This window comes from Eptatretus burgeri, chromosome 14 (genome assembly GCF_056783735.1).
Source record: "Eptatretus burgeri isolate ZD-2024b chromosome 14, Ebu_testis_v1, whole genome shotgun sequence".
Lineage (NCBI taxonomy): Eukaryota > Metazoa > Chordata > Myxini > Myxiniformes > Myxinidae > Eptatretus > Eptatretus burgeri.
The window spans coordinates 3318589-3341088 of NC_140974.1; the positions used below are offsets into that span (position 1 = coordinate 3318589).

Genomic DNA, 22500 nt, shown 5'->3' on the forward strand with positions numbered 1-22500 from the left:
CTTAAGCAGTCTCCTTGGCCATTGCGCACAATCCTGGATGGGTCGCCACTCCGACACAGTATACCAGCATGCTGGCACTCATTTTGCTGACCTCGGAAGGATGACAGGCTGAGTTAACCCCACCTGATATTAATTCAACGGCTGAGCAGGGTTTGAACTCAGGACCCTAGGATCCCAAGCCCGCCACCCTAACCATTAAGCCAACACCAGGCAGGGGACACATGAAATACAGTATGTAACGATTTTTTTGATTTGTCCCCCGGTTCATGCTGCAGGAGGTGGGGACTTGGGGTCACAGGGGTAAAAATGGAAATCAACGAAAATAATTGATATTGGGTACCTGGTGGAACTTTTTGCTATTTTCAACTTTTCTTGAGGTGGGAAAGAAGCGTTGGAGTTTGTGATGGCACGCCATCGACTTCGTTCTAGTTTGGATTTTTAAATGTTTTTTTTTTTTTTTTACAAAAGTCTTACATCAAAGTGGAGTAAAGTAGAAGGATTTTTTTCCAGTTCTCTCTTCCTCTTCTTGATGGACGCAACGGAGGTGGTGGTCCCACCGTTTGGAGTTGTTCAGGGCTTGGTGGGTATGACACCTTGGTGCTGAATGGTGCCTATCCGATCTATCCGATGATCTGGATGGCCCTTGAAGTAAGAAGCAGCTGAAGGAATTTCTCAGATCACTCCGTTTGTCCCATTTCAGTTTGATTCTCTGTGTTGTCATGATACTCTACATCTGCAAACCTGACTATCAGATTTGTTTGCATTCGTTTTGTATCATCCATAATGAGGACATTAAGTCGAAACGGTTGTTGCTGTCAAAGCCACGTATTCATGTCATAATGCAAACCCACCTACTACCGGCACACTGCTCATTTTGGTGGTAGTTTGTATTAGCTTTGAGAGTATCGGATATTCGACTTTTCGTACTTTTTTTACTGATCCTGACCCTCTCTCCAACCTCTGCTTCCCTTAGGTATAGAACGCAAATGTAAGTTGAGTGATGAAGGAGAAGTTGAAGAGTTGCAGCTCACTTTGAAGTAATCAATATTAGGTGACAATAACACAGCATGAACAAATGTTTTGATAGTTAGTTGGTTACGACGGTGGTTGAAGGTGAGAAGCAAGGGACAGCCCTTTCAGAAGAACATCATTCTGCTCAGAAGTCATTGATCATCAGTTTTGGTGAGCTTGGTTACGGTAGATTACAACACACTCACACTCCCCAAGAAGCTGAAAATTGGCAACGATGCCATGAGAAAATCAAACTTCAAAGCACAGAACTTATTTTGACCTTGTACTTCATGTGACCTTCATTGAAAATAGGAATTAGCCACTTGGTTTGCTCAACTCTCTGGCATTACCCCCAGTTGGTTTGAACATCATGGTTCTGCTCAATGTATGATAAGATGCAAAAGTAGCTCAACTATCTGATTCCTCTTGTTAACCTCAACCTAGATAATGTTTCAGCAATGACATCGTCACTGTTGAAGGGTAGTTAAACATATAAAATAAATAGGTTGCATTAAAAGCAATTGACAACATTCTCTGCCTTACAAAACACTACGCACTACATGTGTGAAGCATTGTACAGAGAGCCACACCACCTCAAGCACATGGCATGAGAACGAGCTTGCCCCGCATCTCACCCTCCATTTACTGGCTCCAAACTTGGCTGTCTACAGGTGCAGGCAATTGGACAACTAGACTGCCTTAAAAGCACCAGTTCATCGGCATGCAATTAAGGAATGTGAAGAGGCAGAAGACAGAGATGGCAGGTATCTTGAGGGAACACGCAGATGCGATGGCATTGGCTTAGTCAGCTCCTCCTTGCCACAATAGATCCACAGCTAACGGCTGTGTTTTGTGAGTGTCCAGGGACCTGCAGGAGATCTAATTTGCATTGCAGGCAAGAGCTGCACGTAAGCTGGGGCAAAGCAATGCATGGGCGTAAGCGCCAAACAAAGTCCCAACCGTGTTCAGCCACTTATCGCGCACCGTCATGCCTGATGTATGGCTTGAGTGGAACATGGTGGATGTCGGGGGGGGGGAGGGGAAATGTGGGGGATGGGGAGTGATCTGTGATATAACTAGAGACCACACCGAATGTTTGCAGGGAGGATCAGGAATGTGATTTTCATGATGGACATCTGCCAATGTGAGGGGCTTGCGAGGAAATTGATCATGGTTTGGTGAGTTGTTGTTACTCAATCGGACGTGATGACTTATTCATTCCAATGTATGGCTTTTGGCTTTTGCCAGCAGGCTCAACCACTCAACTGAAGGTTCGCAGTTCCAAGAGTGTCGAAATCTCAATGACAAAGCCACTCCCCTGTGCGTTGGATTGGTGTCCAGGTCCAAACCTTTCAAGGATAGCAAAAGTACTTCAGGGTACCTCATTTACTGTGCAAGCAGCATGTGGCCTCAGTTTGGTGATTTTCATAATAGATCAAGACAAAAAGTGTATAATCCACAAAAATACTATACTGACCTCAACAAAATGATTCAATGCCATCTCAATTTAATATTCACTCTTTTTCTCATCATTTTAACTCTTTTGTTCTGATATGGAGGTTGCAGGTGGATGGCCGCAGCTCTGTGCCAAAAGAAGACAACCATGTGTCATGGCATCCATATATCTCAGCTCACTGCTCGCTATAAACATAGCTTGGTGGTATCACTTATGCGAAGGCCAAGCACACCATAATCAAATGTGTCAAGTGCATGGTTGACAGCCGCCGTCACCGTGCCGTTGAGACGAAGTCGCCGGCGAAGGAGGCAAGAGAAAATGTCAAAGGGTGCCTGGTGAGAAGGGGGAGCGAGCCGATTGACTCGACCACGTAGTTCTGAAAGCGACAGAAGGTGCTGGGTGATGGCTGCTGGGTGTGAATATTGGGTGGAAGGCTGAACCTCATGACTGACTCGTTGTGCCGAGGTACGAAAAAGATTGGTATTGAAAGGCAAGCTGTAGCCCAATATCCGCAATGCGCTGACCTTCATCAGGTTTCGTTGTGGTGGGGATGGGTTGGCAGCTGGTCGGGGCTTGGACTTGCCATCAGTGTCTGTTTTTGTTCCATTCCATGGCTGTCCCATCTGGGGTGGGGAATGTATTGGAGTACATTGTGCAGTTAACCTTGGGGACAGACAGAAAGGGGGTTGGGATGGATGGCAAAGGGTAACATGAGGTGTACGTCCAATTGACACATGGTTTGCAGGAGAAAGTGGTGAATTGCGATATTGTGTTAACATTAAGTTATGTATGAATATTGATAGAACTATGAGGTAGAAGATTGCAGAGAATGATATAATGTTTAATCAGTAAAATGATGTTGATGAGCTCGGTGCTTGGTACAACAGATTATATTTGGTGGGTGAAATGATTCAGATCAATCAATAAGTAAACAGAATAATAAACGGATGGAGTTGAGTTTGGCAATTGGTAAGTGAGGTTTGTAGAGTTTAATGGTTTTTTTTGAATGTTAAGGGAGACTAAGTGGATGAGATGAACTGTAACCCACCTTCTTTCCACCCCGTTTCCGTAGATAGATGTGCACTGTCTCAAAGAAAGATTTCCAACGATTTCCCAAAACCAATGTCCAGTTTTGGCAATGAACACCACCAGGCCAACTCGTTCCACCACCAGCAGTCCCAGCCACCACCTCTGCCCGCTCCCATCCGGGGTACCCATTTCGTCCAATTGGCACCTGCCAGCTTTCAGAGTGGCTACCCCCAAAGGGATTGACTGAAATAATCATCAGGAAATCTTCTCGAGGATCAGTTACCTGTTTAACAGTTCCACTGGCAGTGAAGGCAACATCTGCACCATCTGGCGTTGTGTTTCTCGGAGCTGTTTCAGCTCGGCATAGTTGCAGTGAAAGACCAAGTAACAGGTGTAGTGATCCAGGGTGCAGGCGGTTACTTCGACGAGTCAACAGCATTCGCTTTCGGAGAGCGAGGTCAAACCAGGAACCCAGGGCGAGCTCATTGGACACAAAGGCAGCATCAACTACGACGAGGCGCTGGTCACGCCTCTGCAGCAGGTACTGGAGTTCGAGATCCTAAGGGAAGGATACATTATAAATTTATGTTCATCTTTAAAGCAGACAATGAAACAATTTTAAATAGCCTTAGAGTGGCATCTCTTTATTACCTACGCAGATGGAGGGCAGGATTTCTTAGAGGTATGAGCACTGACTTTTGAGCTGTGCCATCTGGATTCGATACTTGATCGAGTTATAAACTGTCATCAAATTGTTTCACAGGAAGTGTAATATGTCAATGCGTGCGCTGTTCCTCAGATGAAAATTAAATTGGGTGTCCCAAGTGCTGGCATTAGTTGGTGGATGTAAATGATCTATAATGTCCTTCATGAAGAACAAGTGAGTTATCACCGGCGCCCTGGCTAAATTCTCTCCCCCACCTCACCTATGATTCACACGGCACTCAGGGCTTGACTCGTCCCTCAATGGACATTCTCTAACCCACTCAATTCTCCGCCCCACCCTCGCCGTTTGTAGGAGTCAACTGAAGTAGGCCTCACCCAGCCGAAGGTCCATCTTTGCAGCACTGCACCCCCACTGGGGTGGAGAACCACTGCAAGGATGGCGTGTAATCACTGGGAATAATAAATAATAACTAGAACAGCACTCGGTGGAGCACATACCTCTGCCAGGCTGAATAGTTTACATTTTTTTTGTCCCACTGATAGGCCGGATCTGCATCCGGACCTGAACCAAGATCTAACAGGCTTGTTCTTGTCACCTACTCAACTCATCCACCAAGTTTTGTCACAACTGTTTGAGATATTGTGCCGTTGTGTTATTATTGGGTCTTGACTGATTCGGACAAAATTCGGTGGGCAAGTTGGTTGTGTGACAAGGATGAATTGATCAGATTTTGGTGAAGATCCTGATCCGGCTATGACAATTTTTAAAGTGATTCTTCACCAGTGAGTGATAGGGCCAAAAACAATATCCAGCGCTGTGTCGCATGAGCACGGACACCCGGCATTGCCCAGTGCTGTTCTAACCCGACGGGCATTTTGAAGAGATCAAATTTAGTGTTTTCTTCTTCACGAAGGAATGTTGTCAGGGATCATTAAATATTACCATAAACATAGCTACAAAGGCTTAGGCACTGGACAGGGATTATCAAAAAACAAATTAGTTTCTCCAATGATGAATTTTTTTTTTTTGGGCCAAAAACCGAGCTGTGATGAACCTCTGAGAATTTGATGAAGATCTATTTGTCCATCTCTGAGAAAAATGGTCACACACACACACACACACACACACACACACACACACACACACACACACACACACACACACACACACACACACACACACACACACACACACACACACACACACACACACACACACACACCTCTTATAACACAGATATTTCAAAAATTTGTGGTTGAGTTTTGACAAAACTAAGTGGATGAGTCGGTTCCATCCAATCTATCCATCGGGATCATACTCTGTTCAGAGCGTTGGTGCTGTCTAAGCAGTCTCCTTGGCTATTGGGCACAATCCTGGACAGATCACCACTCCGACACAGGATACCAGCAAGCTGGCATTCATTCTGCTGACCTCGAAAGGATGAGAGGCAGAGTCAACCCCACCTGGTATGAATTGAACAGTTGAGCAGGATTTGAACTCAGGATTCTAGGATCCCAAGCCCACCACATATGAGTCAGTTAGGTGACAAGAACAAGCCAATTCGATTTCGGTGAAAGTCCAGATCCAGATGCGGCCCATCAGTGGGATACAAAATGTAGACTGTGCAACCTGGCGGAGGTTTGGGCTCCATCCGGTGCCGTTCTACTTTCCATTAAAATTGTATCAAAAAAATTCCAGCCGACTCCATCTGTCCCTGCTGGTATCAGAAAGAAACACTTTATTTGGTAAAAGATGATGCCCTGTCGGTTGAGGGTGGGGGAGAATGTGGGGGTGGGGGGGCTATTTCTTCAAAGAACAATCTTTGTGTTTCTGACAGAAACGAGGTGTGATTGAGCGGGGTGATTTGAATGTAACGCAGATGAATGTTTGTATTAGAGAAAGAATGGGTCATGAAAGCTGAAACTGTTGCAGAAATTGGCAACTGCACTTGGGAACAAGCACAAATTCAAAGAAAAACAATGAGGACTGAGCGAATCAATGAGGAGGTCAAATATTTCTAACAGCACACAAACTGCAAACGACGTCCATTCATGTGGATACCTGGGTGCTCAAAGTGGTTCTGAAGAAGAAAAAGATGAAAAAACAAAACAAAAAGAAGAATGACACTCATTGAATGTAAAAGAATTACTGAAACGACTTGTAAATCCCGAGGAGGAGACTGTGACATTCAATGTCGGGGTACCTAAGTCTTCCTTCCTGCTGAAACTGTTGAACTCAATTGTTTTTTATTTTTTTATTTAAAAGACTGAGTACCTGCTGTGATGTTGTATAATTATGTGTCGGGTATCATACAAATGTCCAAAAGTGATTCGGGGTAAGTCTGTAACACAGAACAATGTTTCCGCAGTGTTTTTACAAATCTCACCCAGTGTTCCCAATCTTGTTCACCTCTCAGCAGGAAATGTAACGAGGGACACCGAGGTGTGACTTTGGATGTCATTTCAAATTTGCGAGAATTAAAGGACGAGAACGTAAAGTGATTTTTTTTTTTTTAAACCTTCTCATCATCACAACGTTTTTGTATATTAATACGACTTGTCGATTGACCCCAATTATTCACACCTTCTTGTGGGGTTAGCTCAAGTGTTTCACAAACCGGTTGTCTATTCGTTCGACTGAAGTTGGCAGGAATTTGGAATTTGGCCAAAGTGCTGGCGATAAGATTTGGAAGGACACCGTGGGATCTTAGTCGAGCGAGGAATGGGACCGGTACCAGACATTGGTCTCTTGACAAATGGTACCAGTTGGGCACCCAGTTCAACGTCTCTCCGATAGATGACGCACAAACTAGGCAATCGCCCTGCCTGCAAAACAGCACGGTGATGGTTTATGGCTCGGCAGATTCGAACCCAGGCTGGACGACTCAGAAGCGAGTGCACAGATCTCAAGGCTATCGTGCAGACCCAAAAAAGAAAACCCTTTTGATGATAATTTTTTTAAATTTTTTTGTTCCTTTTCTCTCCATATTCAACCATTCAAACATAAAAAGCACGATCGACCTGTAAGTGACCCAAGACAAGTGGTTGGTGATTTAAAGATTACCAATTCAATCTTCTACGACCCTCTAAATGTTCAGTGCAGAGTAGCAACTGCATAATGGATACCAAGGCCAAGAAATGTAGTCTCGAAAGAACAAATCTATTTATTATGTATGCATATACGCTTTGAGGTACCTATTCAATTACATTTTGAGGTCCCTCTTGCTCTCACCTTCCCAGGAAGATTATTCCATGCATTGATGACATTGTGTGAAATACCTCGTCCTCACTACTATCTTAACGATTATTCTTATTATGAGTTATTGTATACAAAATCGAGGCTCATGGAAATGTGCAGTGACAGAAGGTGAAAAGGCAACACACTGGCAGTGGGACAGCGGAACCAAAAATCAAGGGAATGAACAAACAGGAGAAGAGGGGATAAAGGAGGGCAAGAGACACAGTAACATGCAAGAAGAAGATTGGGTTAGATTCATATTCATTGAAGAGAGTTGGCTAAGGTTGGGTAAAAAAGATCGTGGGGAGGGATGAAGGATGACATGACACGGTGTTGCACCGTCTCATTGAAGCCCGGGATGGAAGAATGCAATAGAACAGCCTCATGAAGGAGGTTCCACAAACGGGAGAAAGGAGGAACAAAAAGAATTTCATTGTGCGATAAGCCTGGAATTTGGAAGCTTAACCAGGATGGGGTTAGTGAAGGAATGCATGCATTCTGGAGTCGCTGCGAACAGTCGGGAGCTGATAGGGCAAAGGAGGCAAGAGCAGAAGAGAGATAGTCAAAACAGATGCCACCAACCTGTCTGCAATGTGAAAGCAGCATACCTTGTGCTTTGGCATCATTGTGGGAGATGCTAAAGATTTTGAGAGCTTTAGGTTTCTCAATTTCCAGAAACACATGTAATGATGGCCAGTCAGTACATAGGGGAGAGCTGTATAACATTGAGCTACGGACAAAGGCCTCGAAGGCTGTGAGTTGTCCCGATTTGTCAAGGAAGGATTTGAAATGATGGAAGATGCCCAGTTTGTGGCTGCCTTTGGGGGTCAGATTTGCAATATTGTCTGCCCAGGAGAGGTCATGACTGAAGGAGAAGCCGATAAGTTCAACAGACTGAACCTATTCCCACGGTATTCTACCATGGGAATAGAATGGCATGTTCGTCTGATGATTCTTGCAGAGCGACAGGGTGAGACTGAGATTTGACAGAACTGAATGACGAGTTCACTTTGTCAGACAAGAATCGCATGAATTCGAGATCAGCAGAGAGTGACGCAGCTACTGTTTGCTTGTCAGTGGGATGGAGATACTGTGTCACATAATAGAGGGTCATAGGGTAAAGGAAGTTATGGTTTAACGGAGCATTGGAGAGGTCGTTTATGTGTATGAGGAATAAGACTGGGCCCAAAACACTGCCTTGAGGTACTCTAAACCAAAACTGGAAGAACAGAGGAGAAGGTTCCGTGGATTGGATCGCATTGGCTGTGCGAGTTGACGAAGTCTGAAATCTAGGTATGAAAGTGGCCTTGGATGACACAGGAAGGGAGCTTGGAAAGCAGAGAAGGATACTAGACTGTGTAAAATGGCTGAGATACATCCGGCGATATCAAAAGAAATGTTGGCAAACTGATATTGTAGAGAGGAGTGATGCAACTAACACACTTCCACAGAATGCAGCAAAAAGCTGAAAGTAGCTATTTCAACTCTAATATCTCATTGCCAGCTGCAATAATCCTCATAAATGGTGTCATGGATGCCTAAAGGTGGTGGAGGCACGACAGATATCCCCTACTGGTCAGAACCCTTGTAGTAAATCCTGGCATCACAACAAAGGTTCACGGTCAGCATTCCAATGAAGAGCTACTTTAAATGCACTCAGTAGTGATATGGTTAGAGTGTCCACTCTGAGTCACGGAGGTCTGCTGCTTGAACCCGACCCCAGCTGAGTCATACCAAAGACTTTGAAAATGACACGTGCTGCTTCCTTACTTGATGCTCGACATGAAGAAAAAAGATAGAGCACAGCCAAACAACCATTGATTGGCAAACATTGCACAGGCTTGATGAGCTTAATAACCTCCTCCTACATTGAAGTTCCAATTACAACAGAAGTCATATTTATTTGAAAGGGAAGTTCCTTGGAAGGGAAGTCATCTATTAATAAAAGGAGAGGCGACCTTCTGACCGTCCATCCATCATGCAAAGAAGAAGCAGTAGCTCAAGATTTGATGTAGCGGTTCCTGTTGTGGAATAATAAAAATATTACTGTTGGAAACCTAATAATGGATTTACTTGCTTGGAAAGTTAATGATGGATTTACTGAGATCAAGACTTCTGTGTCTGTTTAATCATAATGATGCCCGTTTTCAAAGTCCCTCTTTCTGGGATCGAAGAAGAAGTGGAAGTTGGAGCTTAAGGCAGCAGTGGAAACAGTCAGGTCAGGTATGGGAGCATGTGCCAGAACAGCGCGTCACTGCGTCCACTTTCCGCCGGTACTCCAGGGGCCTCCGTCTGGCCATCCCCCAGGCAGATGCCAGGCCCATCCCCATCTCCTTGAGATGATGGTCAACCTGCTGCAACCATGAGGCACGTGGTCGGCCCACTGGCCTCCTCCACTCATGAGACTCCCTCGCTGAGAGAATCTGGTGAGCAGGATCAGCGTCAGGAAAACGAGCCACATGTCCATACAGCCGCAGCTGACGCTCACGGACTATGCAGGTAACAAATCTCATCCGAGTCTCTCTCAGCAACCGCTCGTTGGACACAAAATCCGACCAGCGATAGCCAAGGATTCTCCGAAGAGACCTGGTACCAAAGGAATTAAGTCTCCGTCTCAGATCCTTGGTCAAAGTCCAAGTCTCGCACCCATAGAGCAAGACTGGAAGTACCAAGGACCTGAAGACTCCGACTTTCGTCCTCCCGCACAGGTACCGGCAGCGCCACACCCCATGATCCAGTGAATCCATGACTCCCCAGGCCCGACCCAGACGTCTATTGACCTCCGGCTCACAACCTGCGGAGACATGAATATCACTGCCAAGGTAAGTGAATCTATCCACGACCTCAACATCCTCACCACAAACAGACACAGACAGGACAGCAGCATCCAAGATGTCACCGAAAGCCTGGATCTTAGTTTTGACCCAAGAAATCCGTAATCCCAACGGCTCCGACTCCTCATTCAGCACCTCGAGGGCCCCCAAGAGGATGTCTAAAGTCTCCGCAAAGATGACTGCATCATCTGCAGTAACATCTTTCATTTTATAACAGCAGGAATACTTTAGAAGTACAGTACATAGAAAGAGCACACAGAATTTTAGTCATACTTCTCAAAACAATGGAAAAACAAAAAAAAGAGCAATCAGAGATTGCAGGCCCTCGCCAGGACTTGTTTTGTGTAGTGTTAGTGTAGTTTTGTGTGGTGTTTGTGCACTCGTGTGTTCCGCAATTAATAAAAGACATAATTAGAACTGCTACTTTATAACTGCTGGCACTGATGACTGGGTACCAAGACGTCCCACTTTGATACAACCCCACTTCGATTGGACACATGACCCTGACCCATGACGGTTTTTATTATTATTCAATTTAATTCAGAATGGGATTAAAATAAATTCAATTCAGATCAAATGGAAGACCAAATAGGTACACAGTCCAGCATTGGAGTAATCAGAAGGAATCCAAACTAGCAAAAAGCAAAGATGAAGTCACCAGGAGGAACCTGGATAGGGTTCACATTTCAGCTGCTACTCCTCTACCCTCAAACCCATTCAGGCACATCCAAGTGAGCCTTTCTCAAAAAAAAAAAATCAAAAAGAATCCAGATCAAAAAAAAAATTCTGGCTTCAATAAAAAAACATTATTTAATATTTTTCTTCAATCCAATATGGCTGCCAAACCATGTGACCTATCAATTATTCTTTAACAAACTTGTACAAAGCCTCAGGGAACATTTGTGTGAAGATTTTCCTCGATCTGTCCAACCGTTCAGGAGAAGATTCTTAAAGGTTTTTTGTTTTTTTTAAGCAAAATGATTGCCGAATCACATGATCGATGACGTCATCAATTTTTTTCTTTCTGTGGAACATTTTATCCACAGATGATCCTCAAAATTTTTCATACTGATCAGATGTAGCATTCTACATATGCAATTATGACGTCATAACGAAGGCACCGATGATGTCTTAAAAGAACATCACACTTATTCCCCATGAGTACTTGCTATGTGCCAAGTTTCAATTTTTTCCTTGGTGCGGTTTGAGAGATAGAGAGGTCCAAAGATTTTTCCCGTTTTTCCAACATGGCTGCCACACCACGTGACCTATTATGTCATAATTATTAAAACATTCCAAATGGTGAAAATTTCGGCTCAATCCGACAAGCTGTTGTGGAGAAAAACATGAAAGTTCTGTGCGGTTGAAAATTGATGAACATGAAAGTTGAAACAAACAAACAAACAAACAAACAAACAGACCCAAATGGAATACCCTCTCCTTCGGTGAGGGTAATAAATCAAAGTACATGTAAGGAGCACACAAACAACAACAACAACAACAACAACAACAACAACAACAACAACCACATCCACCATGATAGTGAGTGTGTGCGTGTGTTTCTTAGTTTGATCGACACATAGATACTCACGAGGTATGTTGACACATTGCAAGAAATAAAGAACCGTGCTTTCGCATTGTCTCCGGTCGCTCACTTGCATTTGTTTGTTTATTATCTTGCCAAAACGAAGTTTTTGCAAGATATGTTAGTCAGCTTGTATGTTTTTTTTGTTTTTGTTTTTTTTTGTTTGTCTGTAATCACGTATAAAAAATTCTGCAGAGCACAGGTATCATTGGAAATTTTTGTAACTTCGCATATCAGAGGCCTATAGAGGTCCCTTTCAGTGCACAAAATTTTGAAGGTCAAGGTCAAAGGTCAAGGTCACTTTTGTCGCAAATCAGGGGAGTTGACGAAACCCTTATTTTTTGAGTAATTTTGATCGGATCGTCTTCAAACTTCATGGGAATATAGTTCATGGTCTGGCGCTCAGCTGATTAATTTTTGGTGGCGATTGGCCTTGACCTTCATATGTTTTTTCTTTTTGTTTTTTTTTGGTCTGTAATCACGAAAAAATCACTCTGCAGAGCACAGTTATCATTGGAAATTTTTGTAACTTCGCATATCAGAGGCCTATAGAGCTCCCTTTCAGCGCATAAAATTTTGAAGGTCAAGGTCAAAGGTCAAGGTCACTTTGTCGCAAATCAGGGGAGTCGACGAAACCCTTATTATTTGAGTAATTTTGATCGGATCGTCTTCAAACTTCATGGGAATATAGTTCATGGTCTGGCGATCAGCTGATTATTTTTTGGTGGCGATTGGCCTTGACCTTCATGGTTAGTGCCTCAGGTCAAACATATTTGACCCCAAGGTCAAATTTTCAAGTTTTAGGAACCATATCGTGTAGTACCTCAAATTGAACACCTCGATGAGTGCTTTCTCGATATGTCAAGCTTGAGACATTATGACGTCATTTGGTGACGTTATGAGGCAAAAGCATATTTTTCATGGTTACTCTGTAGAACGATTCTCATTGGAATCTCTCGTAGGCAGATATTCCCCAAGGAGTCGCTCCTGGTGGATAGCAGCTCTGTTCACCTCAGTGTGACCTTAAAGAAGTCACACGTGGTCACCTTTTGGCAAGATACTGGTCACCCTGCGGGTGACATTGGTTTATTTGTTTATTATTATTATTATTATTTTTTCCATTTCTTCATATTTTAATTTACGGATGCTTTCCGATGGTTCTGTGATTTTTTTTCTGATGTATTGGCTTCGATGTCCGTCGGCACGCAAAATTACTGTGCTTCCCCATTGTCTCGGGTCACTCAACTGAATTGTTTTTTTCTTCTTCATTTATTTATATTCTCATTTACGGACGCTTTCCAACGGTTCTGTGATTTTTCCCAGTGTAGCCGATTCGATGTCTGCCGAGATGTGAAATATCAGCTTTCTACATCACCCGGAAGGTGCTGAACTCTAATGTCAGTCAGTCAGTGAGTGATTAGAATGAGCTTTATATATTACTTGCGGGGTGTGCTTACACTTTATGTAAGCATACCAACCGTGTTTCCCCATTGTCTCGGGTCGCTCAACTGCATTTTATTTTTCATTTATTTATTTTGATTTATTTATATTTTCATTTACGGATGTTGTCTGACAATCTGTGATTTTTTTGTGATTGATTCAATTGATTCTGTGAATTCTGTGATTCAATTCAGTCATATATATATATATATATATATATATATATATATATATATATATATATATATATATATATATATATATATATATATATATATATATATATATATATATCTTCTTCCTCTTTCGGCTTGCTCCCGTTAGGGGTCGCCACAGCGGACCAACTGTCTCCATTTCGCTCTATCCTCCACATCTTCCATTGACACTCCAACCACCCGCATGTCCGCCCTCACTGCATCCATGAACCTCTTCTTTGGCCTTCCTCTTCTCCTCCTGCCTGGCGGCTCCATCTTCAACATCCTTCTCCCGATATACTCCGTTTCCCTCCTGTGCACCTGTCCAAACCATCTCAATCTCGCCTCTCTCACTTTGTTTCCAAACCGTCCTACCTGCGCTGTCCCTCTAATATACTCATTTCTTATCCTATCCATCCTCGTCACTCCCAACGAGAATCGCAGCATCTTTAACTCTGCCACCTCCAGCTCTGCTTCCTGTCTTTTTGTTAGCGCCACCGCCTCCAAACCATACAACATAGCTGGTCTCACTACCGTCTTGTATACTTTCCCCTTCACTCTTGCAGCTACCCTTCTGTCACAAATCACTCCTGCAACTCTTCTCCACCCACTCCATCCTGCCTGCACTCTCTTTTTCACTTCTCTCCCACACTCTCCGTTACTTTGGACAGTTGATCCCAAGTATTTAAACCAATCCACCTTCCCCACCTCAACTCCTTGCAACTGCACCATACCACCACCCTCCCTCTCATTTACGCACATGTACTCCGTCTTACTCCTACTGACTAACATTCCCCTTCTCTCCAGTGCGTACCTCCACCTCTCAAGGCTCGATTCACCCTGCTCCCTACTCTCCCTACAGATCATGATGTCATCCGCGAACATCATGGTCCATGGAGACTCCAGTCTGATCTCGTCCGTCAACCTGTCCATCACCATTGCAAACAGGAAAGGGCTCAGAGTCGATCCTTGGTGCAATCCCACTTTAACCTTAAACCGGTCCGTCATTCCTACCGCACACCTCACCGCTGTCACACTGTCCTCATACATATCCTGCACGATCCTCACATACTTCTCCACCACTCCCGACTTCCTCATACAATACCACAACTCCTCTCTTGGCACCCTGTCATAAGCTTTCTCTAAATCCACAAACACACAATGTAACTCTTTCTGGCCTTCCCGATAATTCTCCATCAACATTCTCAAAGCAAACCACATCAGTGGTGCTCTTTCCTGGCATAAACCCATATTGCTGCTCACAGATCATCACCTCTCCTCTCAACCGAGCTTCCACTACTCTTTCCCACAACTTCATGGTGTGGCTTAACAACTTTATCCCTCTGTAATTTCCACAGCTCTGCACATCACCCTTATTCTTGAAAATCGGAACCAGCACACTTAATCTCCACTCCTCCGGCATCCTCTCACTTTCCAAGACTTTATTAAACAATCCGGTTAACAACCCCACTGCCATCTCTCCTAAGCACTTCCATGCCTCCACTGGTATACCATCTGGGCCAACCGCCTTTCCACTTTTCATCTTCTTCATAGCAGTCCTCACTTCATCCTTACTGATCCACCCCACTTCCAGATTCACTATCTCCACCTCTTCCAACCTTCTCTCTCTCTCATTTTCTTCATTCATCAGCTCCTCAAAGTACTCCATCCACCTTCTCAACACACTCTCCTCGCTCGTCAGCACATTCCCATTTGCGTCCTTTATCACCCTAACCTGCAGCACATCCTTCCCAGCTCGGTCCCTCTGTCTTGCCAATCGGTATAAATCCTTTTCCCCTTCTTTTGTATCCAACTTCTCATACAGCTCGTCATATGCCTTTTCCTTGGCCTTAGCCACCTCTCTTTTGCTTTTCGACGCCACTCCTTGTACTCCTGCCGACTTTCTTCATCTCTCTGACTATCCCACTTCTTTTTCGCCAACCCCTTCTTCCTTATACTTTCCTGTACTTCCTCATTCCACCACCAAGTCTCCTTATCTTCCTTCCTCTGTCCAGATGTCACACCAAGTACCTTCCTAGCTATCTCCCTCACAACTTCTGCTGTCGTTGCCCAATCATCCCACCCATCTTTACCACCATCCAACGCCTGTCTCACCTCCTCCCTAAATTTCACGCAACAGTCTTCCTCCTTCAGCTTCCACCATCTGGTCCTTGGTTCAGCCCTCACTCTCTTCCTCAACCTCACCTCTAAAGTCATCCTACAGACCACCAATCGATGCTGTCGAGCTACACTCTCCCCTGCCACAACCTTACAGTCACTAATCTCTTTCAGGTTGCATCTCCTACTTAAGATGTAATCCACCTGTGTGCACTTTCCTCCACTCTTGTATGTCACCCTGTGTTCCTCCTTCTTCTTGAAATACGTGTTTACCACTGCCATTTCCATTCTTTTTGCAAACTCTACCACCATTTGCATATACATATATATGTATATATATATATATGTATATATATATATATATATATATATATATATATATATATATATATATATATATATATATATATGACTATATATATATATGACTATATATATATGACTATATATATGACTATATATATGACTATATATATATATATGACTATATATATGACTATATATATGACTATATATATGACTATATATATATATATATATATATATATATATATATATATATATTACTATATATATATGACTATATATATATGACTATATGTATATGACTATATATATATATATATATATATATATATATAGTCATATATATAGTCATATATATATAGTCATATATATGTATATATATATATATATATATATATATATATATATATATATATATATATATATATATATATATATATAGTCATATATATTATATCCCTGTGTCATAAGACGCGACCAGGGTTGTGTCAGGAAGGGCATCCGGCGTAAAACGTGTGCCAAATCACTATGCGGATCATAATGGATGATCCGCTGTGGCGACCCCTAACGGGAGCAGCCGAAAGAAGAAGAAGAAGAAGATATATATAGTCATATATATATATATATATATATATAGTACCTGTACCTGCAGGCCACTGTATTTGCAGGCAACGGTGAATAATAACATGCAAATGTGATCACTTGTGAACTACTAGTTGACAAAAAGGAAAAGCATGTATTGACAACATGATTTACCTGTCACACCTCTACACACTAAGCTGTTTATTTCCCTTTAGTTTCATGTTGTAATCATTTGTCATTATTTAGCAAGAATTGTAAGAAATTTTTGTAACACTTTATATACAGCTATAAATGGTTGTCAGTGTAAAAATGACGGATAGAAGCAATTAAAGGTCGAAGCATTAAGAGAACTTGCACGCTTTTATTTCAAGAGACACTGTTTTGGTAAGGAATGTGGGGACTAATTTCCATTGAGGACCGTGTATAACTGTGACAGATCACACAAAAACTCCTGCACATCTGCTCGCAGTAATGCACCTTTGTTCTGCCTTTTTGGTTAACGATGGAGTAGTCCACTGCGATAGACCAAGAGAATGACCAAAACCTCATGAGGCCTTTTTCGAAGTAGATTTTAGGAGCTTGTGCTCACAAGGAACCCATCAGTCACGGTGAATCAATAGTATGCATCGAGTTTGCGCCATTGTAAGTGCATGCACCGACGCCATGCTAAAATAATGGGGGTATTGGCCTGTTATAAGAGTTACAAGAAGCGGTTATTACAATTGTTCATCTGAGCAGAATCTGGGGTAGGTTCTTAATATAAGTCATCAATGCTTATACTGGAAGTTTTGCTGTGAGAGCCGTATGTAAGTGGAACAAGGAAAGGGGAGAAGACGGGAGAGGACTAATTAAACACAGCCATACCTGTAAGTCCAACTCACTTTCCAGCATCATGTATGGTGCTACGATCTGTGGTACAGCTGCCTCGGGCTGACATCGTCCATTCTGCAACTTGTAGCCAAGATTGCAAGCTCCACATCTTGAGGCATTGCGTGCTGAACAGGCTGCACAGGCATCAGCGTGACCGACCGTGCACGGCAATGGATGCTGGCATAGGGGCCTCCCAGAAGGGCACACACACGCTGGCGGATGCTCTGTGAAGCTCCCGCTATGTGACCCATGGCCTGAGCAATAGATCAAAGCCTGCAGGCGGCCCATCCAATAGGACAGGCTTCTGGTGGCAGGAGAAGGGGTCATGACAATGAATGAAGAGTGGTTATGTCAATGAAGGTTGAGATTAATAGCAGGGAATGGCATTGAAATCTTTGATAATAAAGTAAACTTCCAATAGAAAAGAGGAAATGAATTGTGAACTGGACAAGGGTGAATAAGTGTCACATATTGGAAAATGGACATTTGCCTGGTGTAAATGCCAACACATTACATTGAGTATTGAGGGGATTGATCGTTTTATCAAAACCTTTATGTAAAATTGTAACTTTTGTGTGAAACATTTCACATGAATAAACCTGAAAGGAGGTGAGCCAATCTTGTAGTTGTGTCACCAGGGCAGGTGCACCCTACAAAATGACAATACGGTTTTCCTTTTACCTTCATGAGACATTTTCCTCATTGAATGTGGATGCAATGTCAAAATGTCTCAGCCAATGATTGAAAGCCAGTGGCAGATGCTCTTGGCAGTCAGCCAATGCAAGCAACTCCTGGCTTGGCCCACATGGGGTCCTTCTCTTCAGGAATTACTTGCAGCGGCTGAACACCGAGGGCGCTCGCCCCCACCTGTCAATCATGCAACATCCACGGAAAGAGCACAATATAAATATGAATGCGAATTGTGAGGCAGAATGTGGTGGGCTCAATATAATTTTATGACAAATTAGACTTGAAGTCTGAATTAAGTACACATTGGGATGAATTTTGTCACTTTATTTAATTTCAGGAAGGAAACAGTTCATGCCATTTAAAAGTATATGTGGAGTGTATTTTGCTTCCATGAATGCATTTAATAATAAACATTAAGATAATCATCAGTCATGATTTTTTAAAGTGAATATGCGATGAATTGCAAGGAATACTCCAGACTTTGTTTTGTGAAAACAAATAAATAAACAAACAAATAAGAAAGACGTCGTGCAGAGCAGGATACTTGTGAAATGCCTGGAGCAAATTGGACCATAAAAATAATTGGTGGTTGAATTCAGGGAACTGATGTGCAAATCCTCTTCAAATTTCAAGTCAATCGGATGAAAATTGAAGATTTTAGAAATTTCACTAAAGTTGTTGATCTTTTGCCTATGTTGACCTTTTGACCTCAAAATCAATGACTTTCTTGCTTACGACCGTCTGGACAATTTTGTGAAGTTTCGTGAAGATCGGTTTAAAATTGCTACCTGTAGAGCGATTGACATACAAATAATCAAAACGGAGAAACAAAACGTATGTACTCGGGAATCTTCGATTTCACAAGGAACAAACCAACAAATGATTTGTTAATCCCCATGAATTATAAGTCTGTCAAAATATGTTATTTGTTTATGGGAACATGCATCGTTTTCTGTAAATCCCTCAATGTTCTTATGAAGAAAGATTAGCAATGTTAACAATCGAAGGGTGTGCACAGCATGTTTGCATTACCTCCATCACCGAAGGTGAAGGAGGTTATGTTTTCACCCCTGTGTGTTTGTCTGTTTGTTTGTGTGTGTGCAGGATATCTCAAAAAGTTGTGGATGGATTCGGATGAAACTTGGTGGACGTGTGTGTGTGTGTGTGTGTGTGTGTGTGTGTGTGTGTGTGTGTGTGTGTGTGTGTGTGTGTGTGTGTGTGGCAAGGACGAATTTATTCGATTTTGATGAAGATCTGAATATGGATCTGGATACGAGAATTATTTATTTTTAAAAGTGATTTTTCACCATTGAGAGATCGGGCTCAAAAATGAGAGATAGCATAATATTTCAAACATGTAATGGGCCCGATATGTTCTAATGGATCAGGTATTGTGTGGCGGAGGTATGTATGCGCTCCACCGAGTGCGCTTCTAGTTTTCATGATGGAATCGCATGATTATTCAAGCAGACGAAGGAGATATCGATCAGGGTGTGAAGAGGATTAGGATAATGCCAAGGGCACATGGTGAATTTGACGGTACATTCTATTACTTTGCACGTAGGCAAACAAGGTAAAGGACGTGAGTGAAGAGAAAGAATAGTTTTCCCATCACTTTCTTCGAACTTTAAACACCCTTCTATTTAGGAGTACTTGACCAAAATATTATGACATTTTATGTCATTACGATCAATCCAATTTGACAAGCTTGGTGTTCGCCTAACGGTGCAGGTGGCTGGCTTAAGATCTTAGGGTCTTGAGTTTGAGTTCCCCCCACCGTTCAATTAACACCAGGTGGGGTTGACTCAGCTTGTCATCCTTCCGAGGTCGGTGAAATGTGTACCAGTGTACTGGTGATCAAGGGCACTGCATCAGTGGCACAGCCATATCCACAGAAAATGATGCAACCGGCAGCCAAAGGCTGCACATGATAACTACCAAATTTTCTGCTCACAGACCGTGCCCATTAAGTGCCTGTATATAACCATTTACTGCTGTTCAGATCACCACTTGCACCCTAACAGCTTGCATAAGGTGAGAAAAATTAACCAAATACAGTGTACATGCCCATCTGGCTTGGAACAAGACAAAGCCGACTCCACTTGTGAGAAGGCTGAAAGCCTAAATTCTGTGTTTGCTTCTAAATAGTGTCCCCAACCTCTCTCTCTCTCTCTCTCTCTCTCTCTCTCTCTCTCTCTCTCTCTCTCTCTCTCTCTCTCTCTCTCTCTCTCTCTCTCTCTGTGCCCACCCTACCCACTCGCATCCAACTCCTCCTGCACTCTGTTTGTTTTGTACCTGAGAAGGTGGAGAAATACCTGGCAACCCTCGATTCTGACTCTGCTACTGGACCGGATGGCATCAGCTCAAATGTCCTAAAAACCTGCTCTGCTGCTCTTGCACTTCCTCTCTATGCCTATTTCACCCTGTCCTTTACTATCGGTCATCCTTCATCTACTTGGATAAGAGAGTAAATACCTATGGATTTTTTTTAATACTGTGAACAAACTTTGGTGCATCAAGGGTGATAAAGGTTGTGGTCAACTTTCATCAAAATTGTGTGTGGTTTTGGAGAAGAAAGCAGATACATATTTTGGGGGGCAACCCCTCTGTAGAACCCTTTAGACCCCGACTTTTCTTTTTAATGCCATGAACAATCTTTGGTACTTCACGGGTGATGAAGGTTGCAGTCACGTTTCATTGGAATCGTGTGTGTAGTTCCTGAAAATAAAACACATACCTATTTTGGGGGGCAACCCCCTTCATAAACCCCTTCAGGCCTCGATTTTTTTATGGTGTGAACAAGCTTTGGTACTCCATGGGTGATGAAGGTTGTGGTCAAATTTCATCAGAATTGTGTGTGTCGTTTCTGAGAAGAAAGCAAACACCTCTTCAGGTGGGGCAACCCCCCATAAATTCCCTCCGTAGACCCCCTCAGACTACGATTTTCTTAATGCTGTGAACAAATTTTGGTACATCAACGGTGATGAAGGTTGTGGTCAAGTTTCATCAGAATTGCATGTGTAGTTTCTGAGAAGAAAGCAAATACCTATTTTGGGGGGCGAACCCCATAGACTCCCCTACGGGCCGATTTTTTTGGGACATACACGATGATGAACGTTGTGATGAAGTTTCATCGAAATTGTACGTGTAGTTTCAGAGAAGAAATTGCAAGTATTTGTGGACGGATAGACGAGCGGACAGACAGATGGACTGAAGGACAACGCGCCATCCAACAAGCTCTCTGGAGCTATGTTCCAGGTGAGGTAAAGAAGATAATCATCATCCAAAATAGCTTCCAATCGAAAAGACTTCAACAACTGAAGCACATTTTCTGCCACCAGTTTTCATTAGGAGCTCACCACCTGACTAAACACAAAGAAGGATCATATAACACCAACTGAGAAATATAATCTTACTTTGTACATGGCTCTTTTCGGTAACCAAGAGGCAACTTGTGTACCTACCGTTACATGAAAGCTCTGTGAGCTAGAAAAAGAATGAGTGTTCATTAACAGAAAGCAACTCTTAATGTTGGTATTTGGTGGTCAATTAAATCGTTATTTGGTTGAGAGGTGAGAGCTCAGATGTAGTGTTCAGCTGTCTCGGTAGGGTTAAATCCTGAACTTACTTTAAAATATCTTACTGGTGCTTCACTGGCAGGGTGCTGGAAGAACAACAAATCATAACTAGAACTGCCACTTTATAACTGCTGGCAGTGATGATCGGGTACCCGTACACGATGCCTTTGATACGATGTGAGACTTAAACGATGGTCGCAAAGTTTCGTGACGATAGGATGAGCGGTTCCGGAGAAAACGATATTTAATGTTGTTCTTGAATCCGACGTGGCTGCCCAACCGTGTGACCTATCGATTAGAAATTAACAAACTTCTATTCACCACTCGGGTGCGATACGTACGTGAAGTTTCCCCTCGATCTGACCGGCCGTTCTGGAGAAGAAGATGTTCGAGGGTTTTCGGGTAAATTTGACGTGGCCGCCAAACCGTGTGACCTATCGATTATAAATTAAAAAAAACTTGTGAAAGGATGTCTTGGGGAAAGTGTGCGTGAAATTTTGCCTCGATCTGTCCAGCTGTTCTGGAGAAGCAGATTAAAAATTTTTATTAATTTTCAATCCAAGAGGGCTGACGAACCATGTGACCTATGACATCACAAATTTATATTCTGCTTCAAACCGTGTGTTGGAACACGTCTGTCAAGTTTAGTGTAAATCGGAAAAGGTGTGTTTTTCTATCCATGATGGCCGCCACATAATGTGACGACGTCATAATTTTTAGCATGTCATATTTTAGCACTTCTTTATTTACTCTTCTTCTTCATTTTTTACTCTTATTCTTCATTTTATACTCTTCTTCTTCATTTTTTTACTCTTCTTCTTCATTGTTTTAGTCATTCAATTTTTGCTCTTCTTCATTTTTACTCTTCTTCATTTTTTACTCTTCTTCTCATTCATTTTTTAC

General features: G+C 42.7%; 1 protein-coding gene across 6 annotated transcripts in view; it reads right to left on the reverse strand.

Moving 5' to 3' along the window:
* Positions 1-429: 429 nt before the first annotated feature.
* The window catches only part of LOC147012571 (BMP/retinoic acid-inducible neural-specific protein 3-like), a 260934-nt gene continuing 238863 nt past the window's right edge, over positions 430-22500 (reverse strand). For 5 of the 6 annotated variants that reach the window (XM_085853564.1, XM_085853562.1, XM_085853563.1 and 2 more), the window contains 3 exons: positions 17324-17633; positions 3516-4055; positions 430-3090 (listed from right to left, as the gene is read on the reverse strand). In XM_085853564.1, the coding sequence (XP_085709690.1) occupies positions 2653-3090; positions 3516-4055; positions 17324-17633 (1288 nt within the window). In that variant the 3' untranslated portion in view covers positions 430-2652. The remainder of the gene's footprint in view (positions 3091-3515; positions 4056-17323; positions 17634-22500) is intronic. The other variant, XM_085853567.1, reaches the window with a different exon arrangement.